The sequence below is a fragment of the Pistacia vera genome, unplaced genomic scaffold, assembly GCF_008641045.1.
Source record: "Pistacia vera cultivar Batoury unplaced genomic scaffold, PisVer_v2 Contig213, whole genome shotgun sequence".
Taxonomy (NCBI): Eukaryota; Viridiplantae; Streptophyta; class Magnoliopsida; order Sapindales; family Anacardiaceae; genus Pistacia; species Pistacia vera.
In genome coordinates, this window is record NW_022196017.1 from 821,288 (window position 1) to 842,407 (window position 21,120).

At 36.4% G+C, this 21,120-nt stretch overlaps 1 protein-coding gene across 2 annotated transcripts; it reads left to right on the top strand.

Moving 5' to 3' along the window:
- The first annotated feature begins 693 nt into the window (after positions 1-693).
- On the top strand, positions 694-19,390 carry LOC116129723 (DNA mismatch repair protein MLH1). Of its 2 annotated transcripts, XM_031415437.1 has the most exons (16): positions 694-950; positions 1,060-1,232; positions 1,419-1,491; positions 1,795-1,929; positions 2,040-2,250; positions 2,657-2,805; positions 4,428-4,526; positions 6,326-6,395; positions 6,709-6,844; positions 13,698-13,792; positions 13,891-13,999; positions 14,606-14,771; positions 15,973-16,134; positions 17,019-17,193; positions 18,603-18,766; positions 19,078-19,390. In XM_031415437.1, the coding sequence occupies exons 1-16, from the start codon at positions 714-716 to the stop codon at positions 19,120-19,122; spliced, it is 2,199 nt and encodes a 732-aa protein (XP_031271297.1). In that variant the 5' UTR covers positions 694-713; the 3' UTR covers positions 19,123-19,390. The 2 variants fall into 2 exon arrangements, with proteins under 2 accessions (XP_031271297.1, XP_031271298.1); XM_031415438.1 differs by lacking the exon at positions 15,973-16,134.
- The last annotated feature ends 1,730 nt before the right edge of the window (positions 19,391-21,120 follow it).

Here is a 21,120-nt window from a genome sequence, read left to right on the forward strand (position 1 = left end):
TTCAACAAATTTCACTCCTTTCAACTTCCATTACATCAAACACAACCCAACAACCTAAACAACTAAATCAAAATCATAACTCAAACCCAATTCATCATTAAGTCTTTGTAAATTGAAATATAAAATCGAAAAGGGAAATACACATACCTGGACGAAATTTCAGGAGGAGGAGGAGGATCTGTGTTGGAGAAGATGTTAATGACGGAGGAATGCGTTAATGTGACGGGAGGAAGAAGAAGAAGGTGTTGGGTTTGTCTGCAAGATTTTTGACTCTTTGGAGATATATTATAATTTTTAAAAGATTACACAATTATTCATTAATCCTAATTAACCCCTAATCATGTTTAATTAATCTTAATAAAAAACAAAGCTATTTAGTTAACATTTACCAATTATATAGTCTTTTAATTAAGTTTTAACTTCAAATGGTGGAAACCACTAAGACACGTGGCAGTTCATGTTGGGAATCTTTCTACTAATGCTATGTTTTAATATATTTTTTTATTTTAATTAGTAAAAGATATTCAAAAGTTCCTTACCAAAAAGATCCTCTGTAACAGTCAAGATGAAAGGTAAACTGGAGGGGTATTTTTGGCAAGAGGTCAAAACCGAACCGGGTTTAATTCAACCCGAATTAAACCCGGTACACCACTAACTAAGCATTGCACAAGTTTCCATGTGTGGTGGTGAAGACTGAAGACTATTTTCTCCAAATGGACGACAAGGAAACTGAGAGAGCCGAAGTGTCGTTAGAGCCACCCAAAATCCAACGCCTAGAAGAGTCCGTAGTCAACCGCATTGCTGCCGGTGAGGTTATCCAACGCCCTGTCTCCGCCGTTAAAGAGCTCGTTGAGAACTCTCTCGACGCCAACTCCACTTCCATAAACGTCGTCGTCAAGGACGGTGGCCTCAAGCTCATTCAAGTCTCTGATGACGGCCACGGCATTCGTGTATATATAACAATTATTTATTATTATTATTAATGTTTTTTCTTTTTCTTTTCATTTATTTTCTCGTGAACCAAACGGAAAATATTATTTTACTTTGTTTTAATTTCAGTATGAGGACTTGGCGATACTTTGTGAGAGGCACACTACTTCTAAGTTGTCGAAGTATGAGGACTTGCAGTCGATTAAATCCATGGGATTTAGAGGAGAGGCTTTGGCCAGCATGACTTATGTTGGTCACGTGACGGTCACGACCATCACCAAAGGACAGTTGCATGGTTATAGGTGTGTTTTGCATTACTCTAAATTTGTTTAGCAATTGGAATTTGAAGTTTTTTTTTTTTTTTTTTTTTTTTTTTTTTTTTTTTTTTTTTGTGGGATTAAAGGAGATTTTTTTTTTTTTTTCGTGTTTTTTTTCTTGTTATTTTTATTTGGTTTTTAAGTTGTAATTGGAGTTTATTTGTTGTTCAGGGTATCTTACAGAGATGGTTTGATGGAGCAAGAACCAAAGCCGTGTGCTGCTGTAAAAGGAACGCAGATAATGGTATGAACCAGACTGTTTGTTTTTTTTATCATTGTGGAAAATTTGGAAATTTGGAATCTATGTGGTAGTTGAGGAGTTTTAGTAACAATTATGATCTTGTGTTTTTCATGGTTGTAATGTGGTTTATGGTTATTTACGATTCTGAGTGGATTCTAGTTGGAGTGAAGTTGTATGAGATTAGCTAAATTTTATTCACAGCAGGAAGTTCTTATGTGAACTTCTTTATACAATTGGCAGTTTTAATCTGCCTTTATTTGTTTCCCCTCTTCCTTGGTCTAATGTTATTTTAATGTTTGTTCTAAGGTGGAGAATTTGTTTTACAACATGATTGCTCGAAAGAAGACATTGCAAAACTCTTCTGATGATTATACGAAAATTGTTGATTTGTTAAGCCGGTTAGCCATTCATCACATAAATGTGGGCTTCTCTTGTAGAAAGGTTGGTGTCTATGTTACGGAATCATTGTTATAATACATATGGGTTATTTACTGTTTGGAAATTCTGTTGATGACTTGGTAAAGCATTTGTAACTTGTTGACATAATGTAGCATGGAGCTGCAAGAGCAGATGTTCACTCAGTTACTACATCATCAAGGCTTGATTCTATTAGAACTGTTTATGGGGTATCGGTTGCTCGCAGTCTGATGAATATAGAAGCTTCAGACAATGATCCCTCAACTTCGGTTTTCAAAATGGATGGTTTCATATCTGATTCAAATTATGTGGCAAAGAAAGCAACAATGGTGCTTTTTATTAATGGTATGTATGATCTATTCGACGCTTGAGAATTAGAATGTGTTTATATGGTTTATAACGATGCATTGTCTCTACGCATTGGATTTGTTGTTATAAATTCAGAAAGCTAGAATATTTTGGATAAGCTTTCATATGCATAATTTATTTATGCTTTTTTCAGAACTTTGTTTTAAAATTAATTTGTACAAATTCAAGGTGCTCGGTGGACATTAAATAAAAAAAATTCCTTCTTGATGCAAGTAAAATGATTGGAGATTGTACGGTTGTTTTATTTATCTATTATCTTATTCTGTTGGACCAAAAGAATTCCAATCTGGTTTGTTTGTTGTCAGTTTTGTTTGGGTATGCAGATAATGGATTCTCATACAAACACTTTGTTTATGTTCCTATATTCTGTTTTATACTCCAGATAGGTTGGTTGAGTGTTCTGCTTTGAAGAGAGCTATTGAAATTGTTTATACTGCAACCTTGCCTAAAGCTTCGAAACCCTTCATCTACATGTCAATTGTATTACCATCTGAGCATGTTGATGTGAATGTGCACCCGACAAAGAGAGAGGTACGTTTTTTTGCTTTCTTGTTCCCTATACTATGTTGCTAGTTTTGGGATTGACAAACTTTTTTTTTTTTTTTTTTTTTTTTAAAAAAAAAAAAAAGAGAAAGAAAAGGAACACCTACGGGCTTGCTAAAAAGTTGGCAGAAAGTTCAGTTGGTTAAGTTTTTCCCACAGGAGTGTAACAAGTTCAATTATTCTCATTGCCAACCACTAAAGTATTATAGAACTAGATTCATATGGTGTTTGTTTCTTCCTTACCTCATCAGATTGCAAATCTTATATCAACTGTATTTTGAATTATTAGATATGGTTGCTGTTTTGCTTTGAACACAAATTTCTATTGCTCTATAATCCCTATTGGATCTAAACTTGGGGGATAATTGAATTGCAGGTTAAGTATTTAACTTTGTACTTCATTTTGGTTTAAGATTCTCTATTGTTAACCTATTGTTGGGTTTTGACTCTTTGGTGAAGAAAGTAGACTTTGACTCTTTATCTCTGAAGGTAGATAATAGCTCTGTAAAATCTAGAGAAAAAGTTTTTGTCAACAAACTCAACACTAGCTTTGGCTTTTTCAATGTTGGGTTAAGTGATTCATTAAGCCCATTACACATATTGGAGAAAAAAATCTGTAGGCTCTTTGCCTTAAGCGCTTGTTGGGGCTTCCATTCATTAGCTTTTCTTTTATTTGTGACCTTAAAAGTGATGAATAATAAGTCAAGATAAAACCAATTAAACTAAAGTCTACCTTCTATCCACCGACCTAATCTTCTAAAAGTTGGCCTTTGAGGTTTATTTTACTTGTATGTTAATTTTTTTTTTTTTTGATAAAATTGTATCGCTTCTTATGAAATAAAAAAAAAAACCTTTTAGATATTGAAATCTTGGGTTTGATTTGGGTTCCAGTTATTTTGATGTACTAAATGATTCATTAAATATATATAGATCTTGTTAGAAATAGTATCTACAGGAAGGGAATTTCTACANTCGAGATAAAACCAATTAAACTAAAGTCTACCTTCTATCCACCGACCTAATCTTCTAAAAGTTGGCCTTTGAGGTTTATTTTACTTGTATGTTAATTTTTTTTTTTTTTGATAAAATTGTATCGCTTCTTATGAAATAAAAAAAAAACCTTTTAGATATTGAAATCTTGGGTTTGATTTGGGTTCCAGTTATTTTGATGTACTAAATGATTCATTAAATATATATAGATCTTGTTAGAAATAGTATCTACAGGAAGGGAATTTCTACAATATTGGTACATAGATGCTGGTCCATTAGAAACTATTGCGTAAGGATGGTATAATTCTCATGCACTGGTTCCAACCTCTCCTGTAAGATATGTTTATGGGATCATATAATGATGCATAAAAGGGATATGATTATGAATATCCATTGCCTAAAGCACGCATGGCCTAGGGAATATAGTGGCTAGGTACTGCATGGATTTTGGACTTATAATGAAAATGCCCAAAAGATATTATGAGAGTACATGTATTCTGTTGGATAAGAGTAAACCATGTATGATGTAAGTACCCAAAGTCTGTTTTAAAAGTATATGTTCATGTTCTGTTATGTAAGAGGTCACGTTCTGTTATGTAAGAGGAACTATGTATATGCAGGTAAGCCTTTTGAATCAGGAAATCATTGTTGAGAAGATACAGTCAGCTGTTGAATTGAAACTGAGACAGTCAAATGAGTCAGTGACATATCAAGAACAGGTAAACTAGAGGAGCTAATACTTTCCAGTCTGTTTTAAGAAGATATTTGCTTTTTCAAATATGTGCATTCAGTAGATCTCATTCCTTTGCCTTACTCCAAATCAATCGGCAAAAGAGTAGACGAAGATTGACTTCATAATTAGTTTAAACTTCACATGAATTTGATTTAATAATTTAATCCTTAGTCACTTCATTATTTTTTCATTTAAACTTTAATTTGATATTAAAATTGTTAGGCTTGGATAAAAACTTTCAATTATTTAATTCAAGGTGTTGCTTGTGGATGATAATCAGCCGTATCAACATTTTGAGTACTGATAATAAGTTGCTGGTATCATAAAGAATTTTATATTCTTCATACTTTAAGAAGATGTGAGGGTATCTTATTCTATTATTTTTACATGTTATTTATCCTTGGGCAGAAGTTTGGAAACGTTATTTTTTTTTCCTTTTAAATTTTTTTAATAAAAGACCAAGTAAGTTATACTAAAAACCAGAAAGAATTACAAATACTTGAACTAGCAATTCACCGAGAAAGAATACCAGACAGAAACAATTTTAAACATTTTTTTTGGGGGTGTGAAATCCACTAATTGAATTCTGAGCTAATTACAGTGGGTCCTGATATACTAGATAAAGATTTACATTCTTGTAGATGAAGGAGATAATTTTGCCTCATATTCCCCCCTTCTCTGTCATGTTGACTTCAAAATCTTTGTTCTCTACTCTAAATTTCATGCTATTTTGGTTTTCATATGGATATACTGGTGTAAATTGGAAACCTTTTTAATTGTAACCAAATTAGGCAACTTTGGATTATATGACATGAATAAATAGTCACTGTCTGCACCATAAGAAATAACTTTGTCAGTTCTTTGTAATAATTATTATTTATTAAGTATTATCCATTGAGGTTTCTTATAGCTTTTTACTGGTTGTATTGAAGTTATTTTATTTTATTTTATTTTTTTTTTAATTCTCTAGTCCATGTAAATTATCAGAGAGGTTGATTTGGGCATTTCTCTTGATTTCTTGTTTTGTTTTTCATATTCTGTAATTACAATTCTGACAATAAACCGTTGGAAAGACGAGAATTTATTGAGTGGATTGCAGACATGCTTCCGCCCTTCTTTCAGCACTAGCAATATATACTATTATAAGAATTTTACACATAATGACAATCTATGATTTGTTCTGACGAATAAAAGTTAATTCAAAGTTGTCTACAAAATTGTAGAGTTCCAAAGCTTTAAGAGTTACTCATTGTACCTAAGATACTTGTACTAACAAATGTTACTCCTCTCTCCTTTTACTACTAGATTTTTATGTTTGAAAATAAATTCTGGTCTCGATTTGGCTATAAGATATTTGCTTAACTGGACAAACTTACGTATCTTTTTATGCAATTTGAGACACTTTTAACCCCCTGACACTCTACTTAAACGTGGACTCAGTTTAATCTGATAACTGGAGCATGTAACAGTTTATAAGAATAGATACCTGTCCAACTCAACAGTTTCGAGTTGAGTTCATTGTATATCTTGAGAAATAGGCCCAACTTGTTATAAACTTAGATGTAGTCTCTCTGACTAGTTGAGGCACCGTCAGAAGTGATGTAAAATATTATTGAGTAGGACTTAAGAAACATACCTTTCATATATTTTTCTGCATGCCATTGTCTAACACAGTACAAAACTTACCTGCATATATCTTTTGGATTTCTTCCATCTCTAACTATTATGACACTGTAATTCTCATCATTTCTGATTTGGTCTCCTATTTTCTCATGCATGTTACAGACTGTGGCATCCTCTCCTTCTAGCTCCTTGGGTACAAGCAAAGAGTTGCAGCCTAAACTCCTTTCCCCTGGTATGGAAAATTTTTGTTCTTAGGTGTGCTGCTGCCTTTGGTTGGGATCATCATTTTAATATTATTCATTCTAAATGGGGAGGGTATTTGACTTATGTTCTTCCAAATAAGCTTACTCCTATTCATACTGATTACTTAATGAGGTTATGAAGGAAATTTGCATTCCCATCAAATACAATATTTCACTACTAAAATTAGAGGGTGTAAATTGTTTCTCCCAAAATTAATAACTCTGGTAGATATATTTGTTCATTACACTGAAGTGTTTCTTCTAAGTTGTATCCTGTCTTTTTTTTTGTATGTGTGTAAGTAGGGTCACAATCGCAAAAGGTTCCAGTGCATAAGATGGTAAGAACAGATTCATCGGATCCAGCTGGAAGGTTGCATGCCTACCTCCAAACCAAGCCTCATAAACATCTTGCAGAGAATTCTAGTTTAACTGCTGTCAGGTAGGTTCCATAGTTAATATACATATACTCACAGTTGGATGTTGTGGAAAGGTCTTTTCTTACATTTTTTAGTTTGATTTCAATAACATCGAGGCTGAAAGAAAGCTCTCAATCATGACTATTTTGACCCAAAAACTCCTTTCCCAATTAGATTTGATGTCCTTGAGGAATGTTTAATATACATATACTCACATTTTTCATTTTTTCTAGCCTCCATCCATTATCGCTGACTATGAGCTTTGCTTGTGTATCATGTCTTGTCCACAATTTGACCTAATCCTCAAATATGCTCATCCCATCTTCATTTCTCAGCTCTACAATGTGGAGTCTAACTCCTATATTTTGTCCTAGTAGAACCTCCTGTTTATCCATATAAAATAATCCTCAATGTCCAAGTTTGGATACTATTAGGCGGCTTTTCCCAATCAGCTTGGTCTTTTGTGATTAATGGTTCCTCAACATATTATCAAAGCTAATTTGGCCAAGAGACCTTCTTAAATCTTGAAAAAATGTTGATTTAGCACCTATGGGAATAGGATGTAAGAGTTATTCAGTCTTTGTCTTCTTATATTTCAGAAATTATTTTGTCCAAGTTAATTTTAAAATTTATTTGATTATTTTATTAGAGTTAGAATTATGTTTTCATTAGGAATTGGATTATAACCAGTAAAAAGGCCTTATTTGTGTTGAAGACTAGTTGATAAATAATTGATTAAATATGGTTTTTCATGAATCTTTGCGTAAGTTCTCTTCTAAATTTATCCCTTTATTCTTTTTTCTTTCTCTTATTCTCTTTATTTCTTTATTTTCTATCTCTTATCTATCTCTGCTCCTCCATCATATGTCCATTCAGTAATTATAATTTATAATTATGTGTTTGATCCACAAAATCTTTGCGTCTGGACCCCCATGACATATCTATTATTTAAATTTGACCATGCACATGGGGAAATATGATAAAATTTAAATGTTATTATTGGACTTTTCTTGTAAGCTTAATGTCACGACCAGCTTGCTTGGCGACACAAGTACGTTGCACGTTGCTTAATGGTTAAATTAACTTCAAGGTTAAGCATATTTTGTGGCTAAGTTAACTTCATGACTAAGCATCATCATTCTCAAAGTTGCCACCTAGAATTACTTAAGGATTAAGCATACATTGTATCTAGTCAATTCCTTGAGGAGGTTTAGCCTATAAATAGGTCGCTTCACTTTGTAAAGTTCATAAGTTGCAATATACAAGTTTCCTTCAATATAGAGTTTATAATTTCTCTACAGTTATCCTTCTCATTCACATACTATTAGTCTTTGAGTCAGTGTGAGTGTTAGACTGCTTAACACATTTCCGAAGTGTTAAGACCGCACAAACTTAGCCAAGAAATTAAGTGCGTGACAAGTGGTATCAGAGCCTCGGTTGGCATAACCTCGGTTGTTATTTGATGGCAAAAGATACTGTCGTTTCAATAAAGGGATCCAAGACGACTGAGATGGAGATTTCTCAAGAACGTGGTTGTTTGGAGAAAGTCAACCCCAACCCCAACCCCTTCAACTAGAGGAGTCGTTAAAGACTGAAATGGGGAAAATCCGTGAGGAGTTCGTAGGGGAGCTTGCCAAGACCCTTCATGTGTTCCAAACCAAAGTCAACAACACTCTTGTTTGCTTAGACGAGGTGCAAGCTGATTTAGCGCGATGCAAGCGCGCCATGGTTGCAATGAACCGGCAGCAAACATCATTAAAAGCCAGAGGATTGATGTCCCAAGGCTAAAAAGCTTTGGTGGCTCCATAAGGCACAAGAAGTTCTTGTGGGAGAGCAAGTATTTTGGGGCCGTAGGGTCACAGAGGAGATCTCTAGGATTTAAACTACAGTCCTCTATCTCACGGACACTGCAAGGCTGTGGTGGAGAGAAGAGAGGGAGACATCGAAAAAGGTTCTGCACTATCAAAAAGGTATCTGCACTATCTCAGCTTTGATGATTTTAAGAGAGAGCTTAAGCGACAGTTTTACTCGGAAAATGTCGAGTGAGGCAAGAGCTCGCTTGCGTAGGATCAAGCAAGCAGGGACAATTCGTGATTACATCAAGGATTTCCCCGACTTGATACTGGAGATTCCTGGGATGTCTGACAAAGACTTGCTCTTCAACTTTATGGATGAGTTGCAATCATGGTTGAAAACGGAGCTAAGGCGTCGGGGAGTACAAGACCTTGCCATAGCCATAACATGTTGAAAGTTTGATAGACTATAGCAACCAAAAAGAACACACCGGCAAACCCAGAGACAAGAAGGGCGGCTTTGCTAAAGGTGCGGGAGACAGGGGGCAACTAAAGAGAGCAACCGGGACACCCACCAGGACAACTCCTCATCCAAGTGTAAGGACAAGGGCAACGTTGGGACAAGGGCTCTAACAAACTCCGCAGCAATTGCTTCATTTGCAATGGGCCTCATTGGGTGAAAGACTGTTTGGAGAAGAAAGCTCTCACTTCCCTCATAGCCAAGCATCAGAGGGCTAGCAAGCCGAAAGCAATAGCGATGGGGCACATATGGGATCGATGCAACTACTCAAGGGATCCAGTTCGCACCAAAAACCCAAGCCAAAGGGTTGTTCTATGTGATGTTGCCATCAATGGGAAGGACCAAAGCCATGGTAGATACAAGAGCTTCGCACAACTTCGTTTCAGTAAGTAAAGTATGCCGGTTGGGCCTCAAGGCTTCAGGAGGTGGAGGCACCATCAAGGCAGTCAACTCAGTGGTTAACCAATACATGGAGTACTCGACATGTCAAAACCACAATGGAACTGGTCGCTACATAGACTTCTCAGTTCACCAATGGAGACTACCAAGTTGTCCTCAGCTTAGAGTTTATGAAACAAGTCAAGTCATTTCCCTTGCCTTAACCAACACCAGTGTATCATGGACGGGGAGCAAGCTTGTGTATTGCCCACAAGCGCTCTACCAAGCCGGAGACGACGGTGCTCTTGACCTACAGTTCAAGAAAGGCATCAAAAAAGAGGAAGACTACTTGGTCATCCTCAAGCAATATGATGATGAGGAACCAAAACCACCAGAGGCAGTGCCCTGGGAGGTAGCAGAGTACTCGAGGATTTTGTTGATGTCTCACCAAATGAGAGCTAAAGGAATACCCCCTAGAAGGGAGGTAGATCATCAGATTGAGCTGGAACCAGGCGCCAAGTCCCCTGTCAAGGGTCCTTATCGTATGCACACCACCGGGCTAGCGGAAACGGAGGCAGTTGTGGAACTACTAGACGCAGGGTTATCAAGCCCTCAAAGCTCTTTATGGCGCACCAGTCTTGTTTCAAAGGAAGAAGGATGGTTCCTTGCGCATGTGCATAGACTACCGAGCACTCAACAAGGTATCCGTGAAAAATAGCTGTCCTATTCTTTGATTGTCGATTTTTTCGATCAGCTGGGCATGCCTGCTACTTTACCAAGCTAGATCTGCGGTCAGGTTACTACCAAGTGTGCATAGCCGAAGTGATGAGCCAAAGACCACTTGTGTTACAAGTATGGGTCTATGAATTTTTGGTTATGTCATTTGGTCCAACAATGCACCAACCACTTTTTGCACTTTGATGAATAAGATATTCCATCCCTATCTCGACTGGTTCGTGGAGCATGTGCACCACCTAAGAGAAGTGTTCCAAGTCTTGCGGGACAAAGATGCACATCAAGAAGGAGGAGAAATGGTCGCCAACCGGAGGTAATGTCTGGGTCACAAGATCATGGACGACAGCTTATAATGGAAGACAACAAAGTGCAAGCCATTCAAGAGTGGGAAACACCCACCAAAGTGTCGGAGTTACGATCCTTCCTTGGATTGGTAAACTACTACTGTTGGTTTATCAAGGGCTACTCAGCAAAGGCAGCTGTTGACAGACCTATCAAGAAGAACAAGTCGTAGGAGTGGCAGATGAATGTCAAGCTACCTTTGAAGAGCTAAAAACTGCAATCAGCCAGGAACCCGTGGTTGCCTTGCCAAACCCACCACAATCATATGAAGTGCATACCAACGCATCTGACTTTGCCATCGGGGGAGTACTCATGCAGAATGGGCATCCGATTGCTTACGAGAGTCGAAAGCTCAATGAGACTGAGCGGCGTTACACCGTGCAAGAAAAGGAGATGACATCCATCATCCATTGCCTTAGAGTGTGGACACATACTTACTTGGGTCCAAGTTGTTACTCTGACAGATAACGTCGCAATAAACTACTTTCAGCCCAAAAGAAGTTGAGTCAAAGCAGGCACGATGGCAAGACTTTCTCGCCGAGTTTGATTATGTCTTGGAGTACAAGCTCAGGAGGACCAACGTGGTGGCAGATGCACTAGCCGCAAGGTCGAGTTAGCGAGCATCAGTCAGGTCACAAGCGCGTTGGCTAACAGGATCAAACAGGGACTCCATCACGAGCCATGGCTCAAACATCATTGCCTTGGTAAAAGAAAGAAAGACCTGAAGGTTTGGCTGATTGACGATTACTTTACACCAAGGCAACCGCCTCTACATCTCAAGATGGATAATCTGAGGAAAGAATTAATCAATGAGTACCATGAATCCTTATGGGCAGGTCATCCAGGTATGAGAGCACCTTTGCTCTCTTGAAATCTGCCTATTATTGGCCTGGGTGCAGGATAGCAATGAGGGGTATGTGTGAACGTGCCTTGTTTGCCAACAAGACAAGGTAGTGCAACAACAACCAGCAGGTTGTTAGAACCATTACCCGTGCCGGAGAGACCATGGGAGAGTGTCTCAATGGACTTCATCACGTGTTTGCCAAGGTTTGAAGGGTCTGGGAGCATCATAGTCATGTGGAAAGGTTTAGCAAATATGCCACTTTATCCCCGCATTCACCGATTGCACAGCAAAAGAAACAATCAAGCTTTTCTTCCGCAACATCATCAAGTTATGGGGCATTTCGACGAGCATAGTTAGTGGTCGAGATTCTTGATTCACCGGAAGGTTTTGGATAGAGTTATTCAAGATGTAGGATCAAACTTAGACTTCTCAACCAACTTTCATCCCCAAACTGAGACCATACCGAGCGCATCAACGCACTGTTAGAGCTATATTTGCGGCATATGTGAGTGCTAGCCAATGGAATTGGGCAAAACTTTAACATAGCCCAATTCATTCAACTTGCAGCGGAGCGAGGCAACCAACAAGAGTCCCTTCGAGATCATCTGGGACGACAACAAAACAATCTTCCCTAGCCACACGCTATGATGGAAAGAGCCCTGCAACATTCAGGTTAGCGAAGTCATGGTACGAACAAACTGAACTTGCTCGTGCAGTCCTATACAAAGTAGCAAGGAGAATGAAAAAGTGGGCAGACAAGCAAATGAGGCCTGTTGAGTTCCAAGAAGGTGACCTTGTCCTTGTAAAGCTAACTACCCCAACAATTCAAGACACTAAGAAAGGTGCACAAAGGCCTAGTGTGCAAATATGAAAGGCCCTTTCTAGTGATACAACGCATCGGCAAAGTTTGGTATCGACTCAACTTCCTCCGAAACTGAAGATATACCCGTCCTTCATGTAAGCTTGCTAAAGCCATTCCATGAGACCTGGAGGAGCTATCCTGAGGAGTCTCTAAACGAGCACCAACAACGTTGTGACATCCTTGACAAAGGTTAAGAATACTTGCTGATAGAGTCGTGGTGTGCCAAATTACCGAGAATACTTCATCAAATGGAAGGGACTTCCCGCCGTCGAAGCCAGTTGGGAGACCGAAGACTCATTATGGCAATTCCAAGACTCAATCCTGCGCTATAAGGATAATGCGACGAGAGCGTCGCAACATTAGGTGTGGGAGAATGTCACGATTAGCGTTTGGCGACAAAAGCACGTTGCTTAATGGTTAAGTTAACTCAAGGTTAAGCATACTTAGTGGCTCATGACTAAACATCATCATTCCCAAAGTTGCCACTTAGAATTACTTAAGGATTAAAATACATTGTATCTAGTCAATTCCTTGAGGAGGTTTAGCCTATAAATAGGTTACTCCACTTTGTAAAGTTCATAAGTAACATACAAGTTTCCTTCAATATAGAGTTTACAATGTCTCTACAGTTATCCTTCTCATTCACATACTAAATCTTTGAGTTGTGTGAGATTTAGGCTGCTTAACACATTCTCGAAGTGTTAAGGCCGCACGAACTTAGCCAAGAAAATTAAGTGGTGACATTAAGCTGTTGGGATTAAATTCTTCAGTCACTGAACTAGTGGTGGGAAGATCTTAAAATAACTGGGTTCTACATTTCTAGTGATAAAACCAGTTACAATAAGGGGCTCAATGGGTGTGATTGTCTGAGGAACTTGCTGATGTTTTCACGTTGTTAAGCTGCCCAAAGGAAGAGGAAACACCAACTGATTGTAGTATGGTCAGCATATCTCTATATGATAATTGCTTAAAGCATACTGACTGGAGAGTACTGTCAGATAATGCCCACTTGAATTATATGATGATAAAAAGTTCAAAAAGTAGTTTTTAGTTAATGAGATGTGCAAGTATGGGATATCTCAAGAACTAATGCAATATTTTAAATATTCCAATATAATTTCTTAAAATGTTTTATCTAATATATACATGTCATGTTTGCTTGAGTTTGATAAGTAATGTGGGATATCTAGCTTTCAGCATAATCTTATTTCCACTTAGCAATTTCTGATGCTTTTGGTTGATCCTTTTCCTGTTGTTTTGTTTTGTGTAATGTTAGTGCATATATATAAATTTTAATGTTACATGTACAACATTGACTATTAATGTTACTTCTTCTGAATATGACTGCTTTTTATGCCCACACTTTTTTACTAAATATTTTGTTTAATACCTTCAAGTGTAGGTCTTCTGTTAGGCAAAGAAGGAACCCAAATGAAACTGCAGATCTTACCAGTATTCAGGAACTTATTGATGATATAGATTGCAACTGTCATTCTGGTAACATTCTGATCAAATTTGCTGTACTGTTGACAATAAAAACCTTTCATAGTTTTAGGTAGATCTCTCATTTTTTTTTTAAATTTATGTTTGTGCAGGTCTACAGGAAATTGTGAGGCAGTGCACATATATAGGAATGGCAGATGATGTTTTTGCGTTGCTTCAGCATAAAACTCATCTTTATCTTGCAAATGTAGTAAACCTAAGGTAATAGTTCTGCCCTCCTCGATTTCCTGACATTCTGTACTTCATTTTCATGTGATTATAACTCCTGATTAATTTATATAAACTTCTGGCCAGGATTTAGAACTTTTTGTTTTTGGTTTTTCTTTCTTTCTTTCCTTTTTACTTTTTAATTTTATGTTTTATGTGTTGCAATTTTTTAATCCTCTTAGCAAAGAAAAAATTAATTTTTTTTTTTTGACATTTGTATGTATTGAAAGATCTCTGTGGTCCTGGCATAGCTTTTAGTTATTCTTTGAGATTGATCACTCTTTGATTTCTTAGCCTTTAATACCATTTTTCCGTTGTATCTTGTCAGATATCTGCTTTTTTCCAATTTGTTTCTCTTCCTCAGCAAATTACTGCTGATACTGATGGCTTTTGTCATTATGGAGTTCTTTGTAGTGAAATGAATCAGTGGAATAACTAGTGATAAGCATACTTAATACCCTTTGTTTTTTTTCCTTTCCTCTCATATTATAACAGTTTCAAGTCGGTTTTTAAAGCTCTGGCTTGTTCTATTTCCTAGTGTCCTTGTTGTGCCACTAGTTCTATGCTTGCTTGAAATTTTCACTATCAGTGTTTTTACAGCAAAGAACTCATGTATCAGCAAGTTCTGCAACGGTTTGCCCATTTCAATGCTATACAACTAAGTGACCCAGCACCTTTGCCGGAGTTGATTGTGTTGGCTCTCAAAGAAGAGGACTTGGATCCAGAAAGCAGTGAGAATGATGACCTAAAAGAAAAGATTGCTGAAGTAATCTTCTCTCTTCTTACAATTTATTTTTTCAAGATACTTGAACCTTTTGAAATGCATTCTGATTAAGTCAGGTTAGTTTGTTCTTCCATTTTTTTATTAGAGCGAAAAAGATTCAGGTTTGTTTTGAAGATTTGATAGAGTGAAAAATAGAACGTATATTAGTCTGAATTGTCGGTGATCCAGTTGGATCTGTGCTAAACCTGCCAGGTAACAAAGTCTAACTTTGGCTGTGGATGTAATGCTGGATTACAAAGAATCTTAACTGGAACTTGTTAAGATGTTAAGATGACCTAAGTCAAATGATCATTTTCCCGTGCTCCAAAGCAGGGTCTTAGGAGAAGCCTGAGAATTTTGTCTTTATATGAGACAACTGCCTTTTAATGATAACACCTGTGGATCATTTGTTCATTCGAATCAAACTAGGGAATTGAACATATAGTGTTCATGTCCCTAAAAATTTTGCCTTCCTTGATATTTTCCCAAATGTGTTTCTAGTATCAGAAATTGGGAGCATTTAGTTCTTAATTTGCCACATTTTCCTTGGCTTTTTTCTAAACTCTTTTTTATTGCCACTTTCATCACTTTTATCTCAACTAAGAGAGTTGAAAATTCGCTGCAAGTGTCTATATGTTTATTGCTTCCAAGATCTTAAAGTTAACCTTTGGTTGATAATCTAAGGTCACTGAGTTTTGGGGATACTATTTTTGAAAAAGTGGAGAGGAGATTATAAGGTTGTAAAGGGCTTTCTTATCTGAGGAAGGTAGATTTGCTTTAGTTCATTTAAATTCTCTTTGGTATCAATTATTAAGATTATTTGCAAAGCAAGGGGTGGCATTCTTATGGACTATTCAGGGGTTCTTGTACAAGTCCATGGAAGTCTATATCTTAAGGTTTTCCTCTATCTCTAATTCATTAATTGCTTCTCCTGGAACATTAAGCTTTTTGATGGGAATTCTTTGTGGGTTAGAGACAGACATGTAGGAGTGGTATTAATATGAAAAATGGGGAACCAATTGCAGGAAAAAAAAAAAAAAATGGTTCTCATTTTTTATTTTATTTTTTTGTTTGGATACAAGTCTTACTGTTATTCATTGTATTTTCTGTGGTATGTGGATGGGCAGAACGTAGGAACAAAATAACTGCAAATGTGCAGCTTTACTGGAACATTGTGGCTTATTTCCTTTTGGTCTCTGTATAGATGAATACAGAACTGCTCAAGCAAAAAGCTGAAATGCTGGAGGAGTATTTCTGCATTAAAATTGACACACATGGCAACTTATCTAGGCTTCCTGTTATACTAGACCAGTACACCCCTGACATGGATCACGTTCCTGAATTTGTACTTTGTTTGGGCAATGATGTAAGTTCAAATGTTTAAAGATGCTCTCTATTTCCTATGAATCTTTCAGTTTAGCATGTTATTGGTAATTTATTATACTATGGTTGAAGTGTTAATCCTTGACTCAGTAGTTTGATATTTCTTGAAATTTCCTAACCTTCTGACTGTATAATAGAACAATTTTACCGACCTGCATATGCCGACAAGTAATATGTTCCCTCAATTTTTTCCATCTTTGTTGGTTTGAGTGACTGATGTACCGTGAAAAGTTACGCAAGTGTTTATAGAATTTTGGTATCTACTAAAACAAATATCCCGTGGGATTGGTTATTTATTTAATGGTTAAAAGATCTTTATTGCAATGCTTCTTGGTGAGTAAAAGTCCAGAATTGAATGTCTAAACTGGCAACTTTCAAATAGATATGGGGATGCAACTTATATACTTTTTGTTATTTTAAAATGGCAAAATATCCATTTGATTATGTTTGAATGTTTGTTTGCTGAAATTTCCAGCATGAAACAATTTTTAGCATAGAGACCACGTAAGTTTCTTCACCATGTTGGTCAATAACCTTATAGTTGTGTCCTTTTATAGGTAAATGTTGGTAATCCTCTTATACTCTCTAGGCTAGTCTTGGACATATATGGACACCACTTTGTTGTCTGCAAGTGTTCTATGTATCAAATACTTGGTAGGGGAAGTTTTTCCGACACATCACACTGTCAAGCCTTTTCATCTTTACATTTTGTGACAACTGGAGGTTACTTTTATATCTTATCTGGTAATTTGGATATGTAAGTACTATAAGGAAGGCATAAAGTGCCTATCTATTAAATATTTGGCCCTTTTTCCTTTTCTACATAACTTATTTTGAACATAATGTAATTTCTCGTCATTATTGTAGGTTGACTGGGAGGAGGAAAAAAGTTGTTTTCAGTCAATTGCAGCTGCCCTTGGTAACTTCTATGCACTGCATCCTCCTCTGATGCCCAACCCATCAGGTGAAGGTTTGGTAAATTACAAAAAGAGAAAAGCTTTTACAAATACTGAAAATGAAGGAGAGCCCTCAAACAGTACTGGTAAGGTCTTTTATGCCTTGGAAGTCTATTTGTTGTTAAGTTCATGCGAAAACTCTTGATAGACTTAAAAGTTGAAGGATGTCTCTGTCACTTCTGTTTGACTTACCATTCTATTGAAGATTCATCTTCAGTTTTTTGGCATCCTAATATCCTATTAGAGTTATAATAGGAGCTTCCTAAGTAATTAATTTGCTGGTAGAGTTATATGTATCAGATGCGCTTTGGGAATGGCTGTGATAATTACACATAGTCATTACTGTTGGACAAAATTTAGTATTCATTATAGGAAGGCTTTATAGCAAATCTTTTTCTATATGAGAATCCTTATTTAACCAGGCATGCATGTTGACCACCATATTTCTTCTGTGATTATTTGCAATAATGTGATCTCTCTCTCATGCATCAAGAATTGATCTTGTATCTTTTTATGCTAGTTCACTATAAGTGAACTATGTCATGCAAAAATGTTGACTATTGTATTTGATTGATTACTGTCTTTCGTTGAATCTTTTGACATGGTGCTGGGAAACACCTTAAGGACATTCGATAGGTAAGTATCTGCTAATCTTTCTTCTCTCCTCTCTGAGGCAAGAGTGGAGGAAAAAAATATTATCATTGTGGTTTTTAAAGCAGTATTTTTGTTAGCATTGCAGCAGATCAAGAATAATACATAGGGAATATTGAAATTCCAAATACGATTTATTGTTTTCATTTTACAAATTTGTTTCTAATAAAAGAACATTTAATTTAGTACTGCATGGGCGGTAAAAGTTTGGAATCTAAGCTATTTTTAATATGGGAACAAAAAGAATTCAGCTTGACTTCAAAGACAGTTTGAGATGGAGAATGTAGCACTGAAACCTCTTTGAGAAAGAGAAGTTCTGTTTAAGAAGAAAAAAAAAAGGAAAGAAATTCAGGTTTCAAAAAAAAAAAAAAAAAACCTTAAAAGACTGATTCATTTGTCAAAATCCTCTTCCCGATAAAATTTCTTAGACCTGGTACATAATTTTTATGGAGAACACTTAAAAATCGACTGATTGGTCCAGACCTTCTGGGCATTTGCTATGTCTCAGTCTCAGTCTCAGCCTCTCTGCTCTGTATAGATTACAGGTTAGCTCGGAACTCTTGCATCCTCTACCATGAGGAATATGTTTAACAAATGTAAAACATGAATCACATGCAAATACCTTTACAAGATAAATATCAATAAGGAAATAGTACTTCTATGTCCTAACTAAATGCCGAAGTTTGAATTTGCAACTCATACCCACTTTACTTCTTAATGTGATCCACTTGTTTGATTTAATACTGCTATAGTGTTCGGTCATGTCATTTGTGCACCCTCCATTTTGAGACATTACTATTCTATTCTTGGGAGTTTTGACCTTATTGCAATTTGGTGGTTACAGGTGATGATGTTGAAATGGAGGATGAAATCGACCATGAACTAGTTTCAGAGGCGGAGGCTGCTTGGGCTCAGCGTGAGTGGTCAATTCAGCATGTCTTATTTCCAGCTATGAGACTCTTTCTCAAACCACCAACTTCCATGGCTACGAATGGAACATTTGTTCAGGTCAGGTGTTTGAGTAATTAGTGCTTGTAATTCTAAGTTTTGCTGGAGCTTGGTAATTGGTTATGAATTTTTGTTCATTGTATTTGTGTGTGTGTTTTATTATTAATTTAAAATTTGTTGGTACTCTGGAGTTCAGCGAGTTACATTTGGAATATGTTGCCCGGTGGGACTTACCATCTGGAGGGTTCCTTCATAAGGATTTCAAACCAATCAAATTGGATGACTTCAATCCTATATATTACTTCTTTGCTATAATATACAAGGCCAATAGTTGTCATGAAACACTGATGTGTGATTGTTGCTTCTTCTAGGTAGCAACATTGGAGAAGCTCTACAAGATTTTTGAGAGATGCTAACTGATATATAGTTACACTGAGACTTCAAGATGGATTGGAAATCGAGAGATATTGTTGAAGTTCCCCCAGGTTTTGTATAGTCTAAATTCATAACACAGTTCAACTTGTTTATGAATTTAGTCATTTAACCCGTTTATGACATGTTTTAACCTATTTGTACTTGTTAATGAGACGCTTAACCATTTAAAACGCTACATGTTGAACTCATTTAATGCTTGGATGCCCACATTTAAGAATTTTCTAGTGATGATATATTTGATTTTTTTATAAATTAGATAAGGATTGTTGACGTAAGAATCCACGTAAAAAAAAAAAAAAAATACTTGTATAACTCTAATAATTATTGGCTCTTTTTATCACTGTAGTCATTGTTTTAAAAATCGGATCACACCTGTCGGTCGGACCGGTTTGATCGGCAACCGGTTATGACTCCGGTCCGGTTTACTATATAAATGATAATATGTTTAAAACTGTTTTGGAAAAAATGTTTATAAATAAGAATCATATAAATAATAGAGAAATGCTAACCTTATAAAGAAGGATACAAAGAGGGGTATACAAAGATAAATCTTGTCCTTAATCTTTATGATTGTTTCTCTCTCTCTCTCTTTCCTTTCTTTTAAGAGTAAGATTTGTCTTTGTATGCCTCTCTTTGTATTTCTCTTTGTAAAACTAGTATTTTTTTGTAAATAATAATAATAATGGTAGTGTACATGAGTGCACTCTTATGAGATGGTGTTTATGGAAAGCTAAAGCTACATTCCTGTTCGTCACTTGACCTCCTTCAGCTGCACATACATTTGTAATTCTTCAAATTCTTTTCCTGGTCAAGCTTAGCTTAGCAAAATTGCCATTGACGATGGCTAGATTGTCGTTGATGACAGCCAAATTTTAGGGGATGTTTTAGTTAATTTTTAAAGTTTTATTGTAGCGTTTGTTTAGTTAAATTAACAAATATAAGGGGTTAAAAAAATCTAAAAATTTTTAGAAAATGTTTTACAAAAATGTATTAGACAACTATTCAACATTTTATCCAACTATTTTATAATTTTCAGATATTATAATAAACACATTTTCATAATTCTATCTTATTCGATTTAATTTAATTCAACTCAACTTAAAATAGTTTTTCAGAATAATATTTTTTTTAAATAATCTATCAAACAGGCTATATGTTTCTCTGTTTACTAATGTTTTAAAACCCAACCCGGGGTTAAACCTGGCAAAGTTGTCGGGTCCTAGGTTGACCGGTTTAATCGGTTTGACTGACGGTCAAATCAATTGATAAAAACTTTTAAAATTCAGCAAATTCATCTCTGAAAATTACAGTTACATCCCTATAGGTTTGAAATTTAGCAAAACACACCTCAAATACAAATCCGCTAGCGACTGATTGACGATGGCGACACTCTAGATGCAACCCCAATCGTCCCTTGAGCCCATTCTCCTTAAAATATACCCAAGATCTAGCCGAAATAGGTTCGATTTTGGCCAAATCTCACCGACACCGACGTTGACATTCCAGGCCAGATCTCATCGATGCCGGCGTCAACAACCCTCCCCATCACCCAAAAATTACTCCCTTCTTCCTCCCGACCAAAACCCACCTCAAGCCACCCCCGTTAGCCTCGCCAATCGTCGGCAAAAGCCAGTTTTTTCCGTTGCCAATTTTGTTCGATTTCCGGTCGATTTACTCACTGAAAATCAACGTCGTCACCACCATTGCATTCACCAGCAGTTTCTCTTCAAAAGCCCCAACATCTCGGCCGGTAATTGTTCGCCAATCATCCTCCCAAATCTTAGGGTTTTTGGTGAATAGGAAAAACATAAACCCGGCCCGTTGAAGCTTTCGAGTCCTGTTTCAACCGGTTAAACAGGCTAGGTCGGGTTTTAAAACAATGTTGTTTACTTGTGAAATTTCCAGTAGAAAAACACCATTAACAACTCAGTTTGCTTAAATGTTTAGTTAACTAATACTTTGTTAAGGAAAACGCTATC

What these genes read in the sequence shown, in the direction of transcription:
- LOC116129723 (XM_031415437.1), top strand. Translation starts at nt 714, where the DNA reads ATGGACGACAAGGAAACTGAGAGAGCCGAAGTGTCGTTAGAGCCACCC. An exon ending in ATGACGGCCACGGCATTCGT is followed by an intron (nt 951 to 1,059) that starts GTATATATAACA and finishes TTTTAATTTCAG; the next exon opens with TATGAGGACTTGGCGATACT. An exon ending in TCTAGTTTAACTGCTGTCAG is followed by an intron (nt 6,845 to 13,697) that starts GTAGGTTCCATA and finishes CTTCAAGTGTAG; the next exon opens with GTCTTCTGTTAGGCAAAGAA.